This window comes from Patiria miniata, unplaced genomic scaffold, assembly GCF_015706575.1.
Source record: "Patiria miniata isolate m_02_andy unplaced genomic scaffold, ASM1570657v1 HiC_scaffold_29, whole genome shotgun sequence".
In the NCBI taxonomy this organism is placed as follows: domain Eukaryota; kingdom Metazoa; phylum Echinodermata; class Asteroidea; order Valvatida; family Asterinidae; genus Patiria; species Patiria miniata.
In genome coordinates, this window is record NW_024037068.1 from 27625189 (window position 1) to 27641731 (window position 16543).

At 40.8% G+C, this 16543-nt stretch overlaps 1 protein-coding gene across 13 annotated transcripts in view; it reads right to left on the reverse strand.

Moving 5' to 3' along the window:
- LOC119735735 overlaps positions 1 to 16543 on the reverse strand; it is a 114803-nt gene that overhangs the window by 68531 nt on the left and 29729 nt on the right. For 11 of the 13 annotated variants that reach the window (XM_038209651.1, XM_038209650.1, XM_038209652.1 and 8 more), the window contains exons 14-19: positions 10927 to 10992; positions 8666 to 8734; positions 7737 to 7769; positions 6973 to 7026; positions 4575 to 4646; positions 3519 to 3590 (exon numbers count right to left, since the gene is read on the reverse strand). In XM_038209651.1, coding sequence (XP_038065579.1) covers positions 3519 to 3590; positions 4575 to 4646; positions 6973 to 7026; positions 7737 to 7769; positions 8666 to 8734; positions 10927 to 10992 — 366 coding nt within the window. The remainder of the gene's footprint in view (positions 1 to 3518; positions 3591 to 4574; positions 4647 to 6972; positions 7027 to 7736; positions 7770 to 8665; positions 8735 to 10926; positions 10993 to 16543) is intronic. The other 2 variants (XM_038209643.1, XM_038209647.1) reach the window with 2 other exon arrangements.

Consider the following 16543-nt stretch of genomic DNA (forward strand, 5'->3'; position numbering starts at 1 on the left):
TGCCCAATGAAATTGTCACTGACAACGGAGTACAGTTTACTTCATCTGAGTTTGAGAACTTTCTGCACAATTGCGGAATCAAATCACACAAGTCATCGCTTTACTACCCAAGGGCAAATGGGGAAGTACAGCGTTGGAATAGGGTTCTCAAACAGACCCTACAGCTTGCTTCACAGGAGAGGAGAGGGTGGAAAGAGGCAGTTGTAGAACTACTCACTGCCTATCGTTCAACGCCACACCAGACAACAGGGAAGTCGCCATCCGAACTACTGCACAATCGGAAGCTGATCACACGTATGAACATTCGCCACGATAAACCACAGCAGCAGGATGATGCTGAACTTCGCAGTCGTGTTGCTCAGAGACAGGAAAAATCTCGCAACTACACTGACTCAAAGCGTGGTGCGGTTAATCCAAAGTTCAAGCCAGGAGTCTTTGTACGCGTGAAACAACCAAACAAAGGGACAACCAAATTCTCTACTCCACAGAGGATTGTCAACACTAAGGGACCATTTACTTATGTGTTAGAGGATGGAAGAGTCTGGAACGCTTCAAAGCTAAGTCTATGCCCTGTAGAATTTATGGCACAGGGTTCAAGCTCAAATGGTATTCAAAATTCCACAGCAGAAAACAAGCCTGTGGCCGGGGATGGTCAAGTTCGACATTCAACCAGACCTCGAAATCCCCCAGTGTGGTCAAAAGATTATGACATGTAGTCCAGACCCTTTCATACATATGTACCATCAGTCAAGCAGTTAAATGACTAAATCCAGGATAATAATGGACTCTTATCGGACACTAGATTCACCATATTTACTTACTAGGGGACTCTGAACTTTTGCTAAGTTACTTGGGGCTTTCAGAAGAATAAGGCTTGCAAGTTGAAACACAAAATTCACAGTTTGTTCAAGTTGTTGCTAATTTTACTTAATAGTTGTTACTCAAGTTCTTTCTTAAAGAGGAGGGGAGATGTTGTGTCTACATGCATTTGTGATATAGCGCCCTCCAGTGTTAGGAATGTAAAAGGGAGTTGCGTGGAACAGGAAAATACAAGTTGTACGTTACTACAAAGTTGTGTCGTTTTGTGAGTACTTTTTCATACAATTTTCGGGGAATATACCACACTTTGTACACGTGTTAGCCCATTGACTTTGTACACGTTTTCAAGCCACCATTTCTATAACTTGGCGATCTGGAATCGTCATCAATGTTACAGCATGGAGGAAGGAATAGAGCCAAGGAAGACCCTCATACAAAAATTATGCGAAGACTATGACGTCATGATGACATTATCACCTAATTTTTTTTATTGATTTTTGAAAATTTATGTGCATATTATGAATTAAGTTCTATATCTACAGAACTGTAAGTCTGATTGGGTTGAAACTTGGTATGTGGCTAGACCGGGATGTGTTATAGGTAAAAAAAAAATTAGGTGGTCGAGACCTGAACATGATTTTTGCGGGAATTGATAGAATTATCGAGGGTCTTCAGTTTTTAAACATGTGCAATTAATCACATGACCCTTTCTTCTGGTTGAAACCGGAAGTGCTTTGTAATTTAAAATTGGTGAAAGACGCGCACTTGCTTTCAACGATGTTTGCTCTGGCTAAGATGTTCTTTACCATAATATTATAGTAATAGATGAAACTTTATGTGACGTCATCATGACGTCATCATGTGACATGTGACGTCCTAAATCACAGCAATATGCGAATGGAATCAAATATTATATGCCACCATTTATTATAAACAGAACTACACATCCTTCGTTGATGGAACATGTCACATGTCACAAAATGCTACCGAAACAGCCCTATGTTTGTCCACAAACATATGTGGACGTTTTTTTGTCCCCGGCACTTTGGACACTAAAATCAATCCGATTGCCTTTATACTTGGCACACACTTGAACCAGCACCTGAAGTTGTGTGCCGAACATTGACGTCATCGTGACGTCATCATGAGTCACATGACGTGACATTATATGCGATTTTTCTGTTGTGACCATTTTCTAGCAGAATTTGGCTAGATCTGACAGATTGGGCTATATCTCCAGAATAACAGGTCCGATTGGGTTGAAAGTTGGTATGTACCTAGACCAGGATGTCTTATAGATGAAAAATCACTTGACGTCATGATGACGTCATCATGTGACATATGACATCATATAATATTAACAAATTTTGAAGGCCTATATCTCCTGAACAACAGGTCCGATGAGGTTGAAAGTTGGCATGTGCCTAGACTGAGATATGTTATAGTTAAAAATTGAAGTGACGTCATGATGACGTCATCATGGGTCACGTGATACTTGCCATCAAATTTCGGTCCACTGAATTCCACAACTATCAGACATGGTAAACATCCATCATGTTTTGATTTAGTTAAGCTTGAATACTGAAAAAGAACGTCAATTTTGTTCAGCTGTATAAAATCTGTACGTGTTTAGTTTGTAAACAGGCGGCGTCTGATTAGCCAATAACGAGACCACGTGATAAACGCAGCTAATAATTTGGAATCGCACTTATGATCCGGACATCAGGAATGCCCGGAGCGTCAGTGCGATACCAAATTATCCGCAGCATGTATCACGTGGTAAATCACGTGCATGATCGGAGGAGGTTGCAGGACGTACGTCGAGATTTTACCTCGTACTTTGAATCTGCTGCGAGTGTGCGAGGAATAATATATGGATTTATAAAAGAAATAACACGTTTGTACACTATCTGGTCAAGTATTCAACAAACTTTATTCTTATTCTCACTCACTGGTAAATATATGCATGAAATGAGTATTTTGGTGGCTAAAAAAGTTACATGCACGTCGTGCATGCTCAGTAAAAAAGCTACGTGCACAAGCAAAAATCTACATGCACTGGTGCATGCGTGCACCCGATAAATCGAGCCCTTTTCTCATCACAATTCTTTAGATATTTGTCGGTTTATCTTGAACATTTTGCCGACATGAAAAAACGGGTTTACCCCTTCAAGTAAATCACTTGATACGCACGTGGGATTCGTGGGAACTGAAACGTCAAAATCCCAGCTGTGTTGTCGTTTGTGCGCTGTGTAGCATATTGATGAAAACATGGCTACTACAAAAACTACCGGTATCAAGGCAAATACTGCCAATAATTGGCAGGCGGATCTAGACCCGGGCCAGGAATGGCCCCGGTTAATAACTTGCTTTTTCACTCAAAATGTAATTCCAGCAAGCATGCAGCTCCTGAAATAAACAGACAACTGATGAGTCATTAAGTTCACAGCTTAACGTAAGTTACTTCTTTATTGCTTTGTAATTTGTACAGTCTGACACTGACAGGTAAATAGTAATTGTAAAGCCGAGGCTAAATTTGAGTAATACAAAACTGCTATGCAAACTTGGTAAACTGCTATGCAAATCAAAATTTGCAGAGAAGTTTTGCTATACAAAAAAAAAATCCTTAAGGCTCACCCTGAATATTTTACTTTATTTTAGATATAATCACAAAAAAAGACAACCCGATATGAATTTACCTGCAGCTGGGGGGCTCTTTGTCTTGTCTTTGTCACTGATCTGCACCTCTTCATATGCTGACTCCTCAGCAGCTGAAATAAAATAAGTCACGCAGAGGAATGTAAATGCTCCTACAATTTCAACTTTCTCTGTTAAATCATCACTTTCTGTAAATGCCTGAGCATCATCAACTATTATAAAAGAAGACTACACGGACCAGCTTTAACAGGCTTGTACAAGCCCTCTAATTAGGGGCCTAGGTTTTGTAGGGGTCTATGTTGTGGGAGTCCTTAGGATCCAAAGAGACCTTTTGGGTCACAGTGAGGTTCAATCACGACTCATTGACAGTCAGTGAGTCAGTCAGATACAATGAGGACACGAGGCTGAACCACCAAAACTAGATGAAAAGTGTACTTCAATACTCATTGGCTGTTTCGGCACTTTTGCCGAAACAGCCTTTGTTTTCGTTAAGATTTTTGTTTTTTACTTTATTTATTTTCTTTTTTAAGGCATTTTGCCCATAGCATTTGTGCACGTTTTTTTGTCCCCGGCACTTTGGACACTAAAATCAATCCGATATTTTATACTTGGCACACACTTGAACCAGCACCTGAAGTTGTGTGCCGAACATTGACGTCATCGTGACGTCATCATGAGTCACGTGACGTGACATTATATGCAATTTTTCTGTTGTGACCATTTTCTAGCAGAATTCGGCTAGATCTGACAGATTGGGCTATATCTCCAGAATTACAGGTCCGACTGGGTTGAAAGTTGGTATGTACCTAGACCAGGATGTCTTACAGATGAAAAAGCACTTGACGTCATGATGACGTCATCACGTGACATATGACATCATATCATATAAACATATTTTGAAGGCCTATATCTCCTGAACTACAGGTCCGATGGGGTTGAATTTTGGCATGTGCCTAGACTGAGATATGTTATAGTTGAAAATTGAAGTGACGTCACGATGACGTCATCATGGGTCACGTGAAGTCACGTTAAAGATTAATAGATCTTTGAAAATCAATTTAAAATCAACTGTGAGAGGCAACCCGATATGAATTTACCTGCAGCTGGGGGGCTCTTTGCCTTGTCTTTGTCACTGATCTGTATCTCTTCATATGCTGACTCCTCAGCAGCTGAAATAAAATAAGTCACGCAGAGGAATGTAAATGCTCCTACAATTTCAACTTTCTTTGTTAAGTCATCACTTTCTGTAAATGCCTGAGCATCATCAACTATATTAAAAGAAGACTACACGGACCAGCTTTAACAGGCTTGTACAAGCCCTCTAATTAGGGGTCTAGGTTTTGTAGGGGTCTATGTTGTGGGAGTCCTTAGGATCCAAAGAGACCTTTTGGGTCACAGTGAGGTTCAATCATGACTCATTGACAGTCAGTGAGTCAGTCAGATACAATGAGGACACGAGGCTGAACCACTAAAACTAGATGAAAAGTGTACTTCAATACTCATTGGCTGTTTCGGCACTTTTGCCGAAACAGCCTTTGTTTTCGTTAAGATTTTGGTTTTTTACTTTATTTTTTTTCTTTTTCCAAGTCATTTTGCCCATAGCATTTGTGCACGTTTTTTGTCCCCAGCACTTTGGACACTAAAATCAATCTGATTGCCTTGATACTTGGCACACACTTGAACCAGCGCCTGAAGTTGTGTGCTGAACATTGACGTCATCGTGACGTCATCATGAGTCACATGACGTGACATTATATGCGATTTTTCTGTTGTGACCATTTTCTAGCAGAATTCGGCTAGATCTGACAGATTGGGCTATATCTCCAGAATTACAGGTCTGATTGGGTTGAAAGTTGGTATGTACCTAGACTGGGATGTCTTATAGATGAAAAATCACGTGACGTCATGATGACGTCATCATCGGACATATGACATCATATAATATAAACATATTTTGAAGGCCCATATCTCCTGATCTACAGGTCCGATGGGGTTGAAAGTTGGCATGTGCCTAGACTGAGATATGTTATAGTTGAAAATTGAAGTGACGTCACGATGACGTCATCATGGGTCACGTGACGTCATGTTAAAGATTAATAGATCTTTGAAAATCAATATAAAATCAAATCAACTGTGAGAGACCTGAACTTAACGTTTGCGGGAATCGATAGAATAATCCAGGGTCTTCATTTTTTATATTATGTGCAAATCATGTGACCCTTCCTTCTGGTTGAAACCGGAAGTGTTTTTGTAATTTGAAATTGAGGAAAGATGTGAACTTGCTTTCAACGATATATGCTATGGCTAAGTTGTTATTTACAAACAAAAATATAGTTATAGATGAAAATTGATGTGACGTCATCATGAGGTCATCATGATGGAACTTAAACTTGAAACTTTACATGTCACATGTCACAAAAAAAATACCGAAACAGCCCTGTGTTTGTCCACAAACATAAGTCTAGTTAGTTCATTATTGGCCTTATTGTTAAGGTTAACTCCAGTAGCAATTGCGCAACTCTGCTTGCACCACAATCTATTGCGTTAGCTGCGCAACATTTCACGTTGCGCAACATTGTACTTATGACACATTTCAAGAAAGTCTCACAGTGCATAAGTCTGCTACTTGCGCAATATATTATGGCGTAACTTGCGCAATCAACTTACATGTAGGTGGCGTAAGTTGTGGCGTACGACTGAACATGACCTATTTAACCAGCAAATCGTAAGCGTCGTGGAGCCTGTTATTGCACAACTTATCAAGATTGATACAAGACACTGACAGCTTCTTGTTTGAGGTTACTGAATTTCTATTTTACTAGTGACAACATTTTTAGAGTTGCTGCACCATTCCAAAGAAAGTCCAAAAAATAATTTTCAGAATGGCGGGCTGGGGTGATTCAACCACTGTGTGTCTTGTCTATAGTTATTCTGTTATCTGTGTGTTTTGTGTGCGTTTCCCACTGTATGTGTAAGTCTTTTCTAAGTCTCTTTAACGTGGCCGTCTCGCTGTTGCTTTACTGTGTCTGTCCGTCTTAACCTGCCTGTTTTAGACAACTTATTTCAATTGTTCACCTAGTTATTTTAAAGGTTTTTCTTGTATAAGTTTTAGTTTGTTCTTAAATTTTAACTGGTTCATTTTTATTGATGTGAAGTGCCTTGAGCGTCAATTTTGACGGATTTGGCACTATACAAGAATTTGATATTTTATGTTTAGATTATTTAAAATAATGGGCCGCTATATGCCAAATTTGGTAAGTTGAATGCACAGCTGCACAACAACTGTGCTCTGCAAGTCTTACGCATGGCACAAACTACGCACTTTTTCCTGAAATCAGCTGCTGGTCTAAATAACACACACTATGCTTAGCTTCAGTTGGAATTAGTTAAAAAGACTGGACTGGTCCTCTAGACTGGTCCTCTGGGCTAGCAAAAACCAATTCTTGGAAAACATGTTTAAAGCCGGTCTTAAAATTCATAAATTGTCATCTGTACCTCTGGATGATGGAGGAACATATTTCTTGGGTTTCTTCATTGCTGCGTAGTCATCTGATGGTAAAACAAACAAATGGAATATCAATAAGATTATAATCGTAGGTGGGCTTGGTTGGTGGCCTCAGGCTACGTCATAAGATGGAATTAGCATCAATATCGAATTCTGCTCTTTACCAAAGTAATTATTTTAGTAAACACTGTACACTCAGTATTGTTCCGATCACTTGGGTGATTGACGTGGGTGATAACTCACAATTACTGGGGACAACACTGAGTATACAGTGTATATCAAATGTTGGTGGAGGGCAAAACCAAATATTGAATTCTCGTCCTCTTTAATAGGCCATGGTTTGCAACTACACATGCGCCTATGCAAGGGTGTTGAAAGCTTCTCAGAAATTGGGGGGACATATATACCTTGATAAGAATTAATGCCAGAGCCAAGTGTGAAACGCAAAGCCGTTTTGGTGTGGGGTTCGGCTTAAGGGCCCCAGAAAACTTTGGATTCTAGATGCTGTGTGGTGCGATCTGAGGCAATCTCTGACCACTTTAACAATCTTTTTTAGCAAAAGATCATAATTTTAAACATCATTTTCGTGTTGGGAGACGCTGAATCAGCTATTTTGAGCTATAGAATCCAATAGGCTATAACTTTTATTCTGGGATGAAAACAGTGGGGGGAGGAGGGGGGGGGCCCAAAGGATATGACATACGCCAACTATAAATAGTGTGCGTGGGGGGGGGGGAGTGGGAGGTGTACCTACCATGAGGTGGTTTGGGTTTCTTGTCCTTGTAGACTTCAGCATAGGTCACATCAGGCAGATCGAAAATGAAATAATAACAGATTAGTCCGACTGGATGATGAAATTGACTGCAATGGGATGTGAACCTGCGACCCCCAGAATACCATAACAGACACAGTGGAGTTTTTCTGATCCTTCACTGCTAGTATGGACTCCACGCACAAGTACTCCCCTGAACGGTAAGAATGGGAGAGTTTGGGGAGACCACTGGTTTACAACTTCTAAGGTGTTACTTTTAGCACCTGAAGCTAATTGGTGGTTCATTGGGGGGTTGAGGAGGGGACAGGCCCGTCGCCAAGTGGGGGCCATGGGGGCCGAGGCCCCCCTGACGAGCAACTGAACCCCCCCCCCCATCAACAAAAAAACATAAGCGTGTGCCCCCCCCCCCCCCCAATGCCTTGAGCTGGCAAAGGGCCTGGGAGGGGGCAATGGCCAGTTTCCCCCAAGGAGGCAATTTTACTTGAGAAATACCTTCGCCCCTCCTCCCTTTCATTAACTTCTCTGAAAAGTGGTCGAAATACACAATCTACCATTCGCGCACGGCGTCCATTGTAGGTTAGTGCAAAATAGAAAGCTTGACTAGCTCAACCAGCATGGACTATCGTGCATTTGATGAAGTACATGTTTTATAAAGGGCAAGTCCAAGAAGGTCCCTATTTGGTCTCATATGCAACACCATGTTTTCTTACATAATCATTGAAAAGACCAATAACAAAAATGTCTTGTGGGTATTCTCTTTGCAGATGCCCAAGAGCAGAATAAAGGAAACTACATTGAATCCATGAATATCTTTAAAGGGTTACACTTTCATTACGTATTGGACATGACGTGTGCGGATCCTTGGACCTGCCCCCAAACTACATTGTATAGTCTAGTTAAAATGAACTTACTTGTGGGAGCTGATCTGGCCGATTGAGGCTTAGGAGGCAATTTAGTCTTGTTGACCTGTGCATAGGTGTCTGAAGGAATGGGGAGAAAAGTAAATAATAAATTGTATAGGTTTTATCAAATACATGGTCCATCACTATTAGTAGCAAAACAAGGATCCCATAACAACCAATGGTCACCTTACTTTTTCTATAACACAGTGTCATATCTAAATGGTGGTCACATGTTAAAGTACCAGGTCAACTGCCAAGATTTGAGATATGTCAGCGCTCTAACTTCTTCACTGGTTCCAACCCATCCTTCTCTAACTTTCGAGAATAGGGTCTGGGAACCAGCTTAAATTTGCTCCACTACATGTATCAATGCAATAAGGTTTAAATCTGACCTATGACAATTAGTGGTTTCCAACCGTAAATAAATAAACTTGAAATAAAGCTTTGTATCAAGTACCCCCGGTACATGCACATAATGCTTTTAAAAATTCAACCAGAACATTAAACAAGTTCTACATCACATCACACTACACATAAATGTACCATACAAATGTAGAACATTTACATGCAGCATGCAATCTACTTGTTTAACTATTCGCTATCGAAGTGTTGTAATCGCAATGGATTAAGCCACACACATGTGCATATTCGTGTATTCTAAGAAAAGTAAAATCGTTCGGAAAATTGGTCGATAAATGCTGCCTCGCAATGGTCAACTGTTACGCTGCAGACTGTAATCAACGAAATAAAAGTCACGCCTGAAGATTTCCACTTTCTTAACCAGTTTGTGCCGGAGGCTGTGTATATATACACCCAAAATGTATGCAGTATTTGGAACAGATAACAGGTAAACATGCAGGAACCTGAGCGAGGTCGGAAATATCTGTCAGCGACCCGCTCGCAGTGAGCGAGGCCAAGAATATGAGTGTGCTGCCCAAGGGTGATGGCTTCAACCCGCCTGGCTTGAGGTCAGGTGAAAATAAATCCTGTGCCTCGATCGTTCCGTTCATGTCAAAATAATCCCGGCGTAAACTGGTTAATGAGACAGCACAACATGCTCGGAATAAACACCAGTCCGTAGTGAATGGTGGCCTTGAATCGGCATGATGCCGTTGCTGCGCCAACGACCAGTTTTTACTGATCTTACGTAACACTTCGATGGTGAATTGCACAAGACTCTGCTAGAATCAAATTATCAGGCCCTTTCAACCATTACATCAACAAGCATTTTGCTACATGTACAATGTATTACAAAATCTAAATACTCACCCAACCTGTTAACTATGCTAGTGCAATGAATTGTTCATGTATGGTTTAGAAATGACTGATTACAAGTACTTCAGAGACTTAACATATTTCATTGAGACCAAAGCTGGGAGTATAACATGACCTTCAGAGGTTAGTGTAAATCTTGATTCTCTGCCAACCCTATTAGTATCACACCTTGATTCATTATTTAAGTTAATTTTTCAAGTACATTATTTTGTTTCTGTGATCTGCAGTTAAAATAAGGACAGAACAAAACCCATGCACATGACATTTTTTTTAATGTGAATCATGAATTCACTTAGTACTGAAATATAGCCCCAAAAAGGGTTATAAGCCAAAGTATAACACGGTATAATTTGTTCATATTGTGATTGATTAGTTTTTTTTTTTAATATTTGACCTGTAATATTCCATGCTTAGCCATGTTAGCATTTCTATTAACATTGCTTATTTTCTGTTTGAAGGGGAAGGGTGGGGTTTGACTACCTAAAAGCCAGGCCACGCCCTTTCCCATCATACCCTTTTCTACCAGACACTATCTACTTGGGTCATGCTTGTTGTTTCAGTAATCGGTACATGTACACTCTAAACGCATGGAGTGATGACATCAGGGCCATCCACTGGATGCTGGCATAAGACATGTACATGTAAGAGAACACTACATGTACGTGTATGTATTGTAACTGGTTATTGTCCATATTATAGCCCGTTGTAAATTTACACCATGTTAAAAAAACAGGACTGAAGCTTGAACAGACTGTAAAATCCAGAAAGCAGGGAGGAATAATGTGACCACTAGACTAACATATCGACACACCAACAAAGGCTAGGACAAGCATGAAAAGTCTCAGGTTTTTAATTAAGTGAGGTTTTCAAGTGACTGATGGAAAAAACATTGGACATGTTGGAAGACAGAAAAAGATGGGAGATGGAAGAACCAAGGAAGATACTGAAAACAGAAGGAAAGTATGACAGGTTAAGATGGGTTATGATTAGCCGACCTCCACTGTCCACGGTGTATCTCTTGACAGGAATGGGTCCTTTGGTAGTGTCTGCTTCCAATCCATCTAAGGTTAATTAAACAAAACAAATCAGTCCCTCTCAGTGCTTGGGGGCAATCAATCTGCCAAACAATAATTATGGTAGAAAGCTGCAGATTTGTAATTAATAAACACATTATTTAGCAAGCTCCTCCTCCATGTGTTCAGAAATTCCCCCTCCTCCCCCACAGCTCCTGGATTTCTAACACACTAAAGACTACATGTATGTCACTCTACATGTAAGTAAAACAATATTCTTTGTTAGTTTTGTAGCTCAATGAGGTGAAGTAATCGAGGGTTAACACTCGATTAACTCAAGTTAATTCCCCCCACATCAATTTTCCATATTTTTCTTCAGGACTGAAATATGAATTTAATTTTTGTCATGTTGGATTTCCATTTTTTTTTAATTATTTTTATTTCCTTTTCTTTTGCTAACAGGTTATGGGGGGGGGAGGGGGGGAGAGGGGGGTGTACGAGGAAACTTGGGTGGGATACTAGTCAAACAATAGTAATACAAACATTATTTAAGAAAAAAAAGTAAAACAAAAATTTATAAACTGCCATTTGTTCTTTATATGAGCTCCATGGGCTTTTTTTACCACTTTGGAGAGCCAAGTGGACGACACACGATGGTTTATCGTACTGGTTCAACTAATTTTTTTCTGAATGTGCAAAAAGCAACAGTGTCTACATGTATGTGTGATCATAGGGCGTCTCAGCAAAGCGTCAAAATGTCTCTCCCAGTACATTGTCTCCCCCAACTCTCCCTTTCCTGCCGATGAGGGCGCCATTATACTGCCATTTTGCTGCAAAGCAGTGATAAAGCTGATGACACATGTAGTTCATGTTTTGATATTTGCTAAATGATGAGGAGATCCCCTACAGTCAACAAGAGCCTGAGTGGATTTATCATCCACTTAAACTTATCAAGAGGGGGATATTACGATGTAGATATACATGAAGCTGGCTGCACTTCCTGTATATGTACAATGTAGCTGCTTTGTTTATATTTCTATAATTTACACTGATACATTTTTATATAATTTCATACAGAAGCAACTGTGGAAAGTGCTGGGGGGGGGGGGCAAAAGACAGTTATTCTGTTATCCTTCCTGGGTCCTTTCCTACTATTTTTTAAAGCCTTTGACAATAACATACAGATGCTGAAACTATAGCAGCTGCTTTCACCACATGATGCATCTGTGAAGACAATCATGTTCAGTTCAGGAAGAAAAAGTGAAAATTAGAAATTGGTGATCTCAGGGCTCATGCCTTTCTCATGAAAAAGAAAAACCAAAAGAAACTTTTGGAAGGACTTCTGACAAATCAATTTTGTGTAATTTTTTGTTTGATTTTTCACATTTTAACATTCTTTTCCTTCTTCAAAATACACCAGTAAGATTTTTTTTTAAATATTGTTCAAAGCAAGCATTTGAAAATGTCTTCCAAAATTCTCTAAAATACATATGTACAACAAATTATTGACACAAATTATTGACACCGTCCAGGTCATAGAAAAAAATCACAATTCTTAAGATTTTTCTTCACAGATATCATGACAGGAGCCCTGTACACAAGACAGTGAGATGTGTAGATGTAGGCTGCTGATTCAGACGAATGCTGCTTTTCATAAAACATAAATCTTAAAATAAACTGCTGCTATAAAAGTTGCCGACTTACATACAGTTGCACATGTATAAAGGTAAATACACAATGTAGAAACATTTTCAAATTAGAATTTAAGCCAAAGGCTTCAGAACTTGCTTTTTGGGGTGAGGATAAAAAAGGTCCTCATTGTCATTCATTGGCTCAGTCATTAGTGCTATGGGTCTCTGATTGGCTGTTATTTGACATTTGTCTTCAAATCATGCAGACTGTATAGACTGATCCTCTATGACAGCAAATGTGACACTGGATATAGTTCCAAGGATCAGTGTGTAATCAAATACACTATGTGATGGTCGTTGCTAGTCTGCAATGGTACATGTACAGTAAGTGACAAGGGCGGATCCAGGGGGGTCAAATTTTGTTTATGTGACATCGCAATAAAGGCAGGCAATTGAGTACACCACCATCTTTTCCTAAAAAAAACCCATTGGTTAAAGTGGTCAGAAATTGCCTCAGATCGCACCACAGAGCATCTAGAATCCAATTTTTTTGACCCACTTTTTGGGGGGACCCAAAAATGTTTTGGCCCCCCAAAAAATTGTTTTCTGGATGCGCCCTTGGTAGGTGATATTATATTATGGCCAGTGATATTCTTATGATGGCCTGCGATGATTTTTTGCAATATAACATGATCTACAAACGATCTATGATATTCTATGGTGGTCTGTGATAGTTTGTGATATATGTGACAGTCTGTGATAGTCTGTGATAGTCTTTGACAGGCTGTGATATTCCATGACGATCAGTGACAGTCTGTGATAGCCTGTAATAATCTTTGATAGGGTGTGATATTCCATGATGGTCAGTGATGATCTGTGATAGTCTGTGATAATCTTTGATAGGGTGTGATATTCCATGATGATCAGTGATGGTCTGTGATAGTCTGTGATAATCTTTGATAGGGTGTGATATTCCATGATGATCAGTGATGGTCTGTGATAGTCTGTGACAGTGTTTAGTAACAGCCTATGATGACTCAATGCAGTTGTAATGATGTAGATCAGACCTTCAGTCTTGCTTCGTGGTTGGTAAGCCTATTTCTTGACGGCTTTGGGCTTCAGTCGAGTGACAGGTGGCCTGGAATCTCCTTCAATAAAAACAAAGTGACTGTTATTTACAAAACAAAAAAAATAACCCGCCAAAATGACAAATTATTTTCAAATGCTACAATTTATCTTTTTAAGTCAAATAATACAAATTCTGCCAAAAACCTATCACCATTACAGTACCTTACTTCAAATTCATTTTAAAAGGGAGACAAACCAGTAAATTAATGCTATAGTAGAATTCTAACTTTATTGCATTAAAACATGTTACATAATGTATTACATACATGTACACCAATAACTCACACATATGTATTACATGTAGTTGTTTGTACCAATAGCTTATAAAAAGTACTGTTTGTACATTATTCATATGGCCTGGACAGAAATGAAAACTTAATTGACACTGTGATCAAGAGCAATACAAACGGGAGATAAAAGTGAAACTTATTCTTTAAATGTGTTTGAAAAAAAAGAATCCTATCACATGTGACGCAATATCAATGTCAGCTATTTTTTTTTTGTTAAATATGTTTTAGCTTTGAACTGAAAATAAAAGAAGAAACTGTTCCCAATCCCCGACTTTTCTGGATTGATTTTCAATTACACAATGTCAAACGTCTGGTGATACAAGCTTTCGGTTAGTTATTGTTGTTGTTAAGCTTTACATTGAAAGTAAAATCGGAAGAGCAAGCTCCTCCTCCATGTGTTCAGAAATCCCCCTCCTCCCCCACAGCTCCTGGATTTTTAAACACACTATAAGACTACATGTATGTCACTCTACATTTAAGTAACAAAATATTCTTTGTTAGTTATTTGTATTTTCTTTTCTTTTGCTAACAGGTTCGGGGAGGGGGGGGGGGGGAGGGGGGTGTATCAGCCTCCTCCCACTTGGCTCTCCAAAGCTGCTCCATATTAGTGTTGTTATCTGGAGTGGAGGTCCATATGGGATTTCTTGATCTCAGTCTGAGTCTGGGGTGGTCGTTTATATCGGTGTTGATGGGGAGATCTGGCATTGACGTTATTCTGGTCAATAGGTTTTTTGTGGCCATTTCTCTCCTGACATCCGGGGGGATGTTACTTAAGACCAGGAGCCAGTCTAGTTTGGTGCATTGGACCGCACCAGATACAGTCCTCATGGCGTTGTTCAGCTGGACATCGACATAGTTTGGTGTGAACAGACTTTTGCCAGACTGGAGCACAGTACTCAGCAGCAGAGTAGCTGAGGGCGAGAGCCGTGGTGCTAGGGTCTTGGCTGAGGCTCCCCACGTTGTTCCAGCTCGCATGTTGAGGAGGTTATTCCTCGTCATGACTTTCCCAGCTGTCTTAAGGAGGTGTGGCTTGAATGTCAGGGACCTGTCAAGCGTAACTCCGAGGTATGTTGGCTGGGCATCATGTATGAGGCGAGCTCCATTGAGGAAGATGTCCAGTTCTTGTGCGCTCTGAGCATTGTGTAGGTGGAACACACTGGATACCGTCTTGGCTGTGCTAGGCTGAAGACGCCACCTCTTGCAGGACTCTCTGATGGTGATCATATCAGCGTTCAGGACAGCATTCAAGGCTGGGAACTGCTCTGATTGTGTTGCGATGCAGATGTCATCCGCATAGATGAACTTGCGACTGGTGGTCTGGGGCAGGTCATTAAGGTACAAGTTGAATAGTGTGGGCGCTAGCACAGATCCTTGAGGAAGGCCATTTCTCTGGTGTCTCGAAGTGCTGTTAGCATCTGCCATATGGACACAAAATCGACGGTGTTGTAGCAACAGCTCGATGGCCTTCACCGCCCAGTGAGGCAGTACTCTCGCTATCTTCGTCAGCAAGCCCTTGTGCCAGACAGTGTCGTAGGCGGCAGTAAGGTAGAGCAGCACGACTCCAGTCTTCTTTCGTAGTTGGTATCCGTTCTCGATGAAGGTGGTCAGTGCAAGTACTTGTGGTCTTGTGTACTCCTTCCGGGTCGGAATCTCGCCTGGTCTAGAGTGTCGTCAACGGTGGGCTTGACACGCTGCAGAATGATCCGTTCCAGGAGCTTGTAGCACATAGATAGCAGAGAGATGGGACGATAGCTCGATACTTGCTTCAGGTCTATGGCGATCGTTTTTGCCGTTCTCCATATCTTTGGCATGTTGTTTTCTGCAATGATGCAGGTGAGAAATGATGCCAGCCATTTCCTTACAGTCGGACCAATGTGCTTAGGAACTCTGGGTGAAGATTGTCATAGCCTGGGGCTTTGCCATTTTTCATGCTCTTGATAGCCTGGTCAGTTTCTGCTACTGTGATCTCGGGAGTTTCTTCCTGTGGGGTCATGGCCCATGACCTTTGGTATTTACGCCATTCCTTGTTGACTTCACTCTTCACATGCTTCTCGATAGGAGCTTTCCCCACCTGGACGAGACGTGCTGCGACGGCATCAGGTTTGACTGCTGGTCTGCTTGGATTGTGTGGTTGCTGATTCATTCCGGTTTGGCGTATAAGGTTCCAACACTTGCGGCTAGAGTGTGTGAAGTTCATCTCACTTGTAAGCTGTTCCCAGCGAGTGCGTCACCCATTGTCCAGCGCTTCAATGAGATGGTCCGCGATGTCAGGGTCTCCGGATCGTTGGTATTCATCCAGGAGTTGTTGGCAATCAGAGTCCAGGCACGGAATGTAGGTGGGCCTGAAGCCTCTGGGGATGTTAGACTTGGCTGCCTTCTGCACTGCACCGAGGAATCTGGTGTAGGCGCTGTCAATTGTAATACCGTTAGTTGGAACATTACTGGACCAAGCCCAGTCTAATGTGGCTTTCGCGAACCCGGGAATCCTGGGTTCGTATTCATGAGCCCCCTACTAAGATAAAGGCTATTTAATCAGTTGACGACCATAAA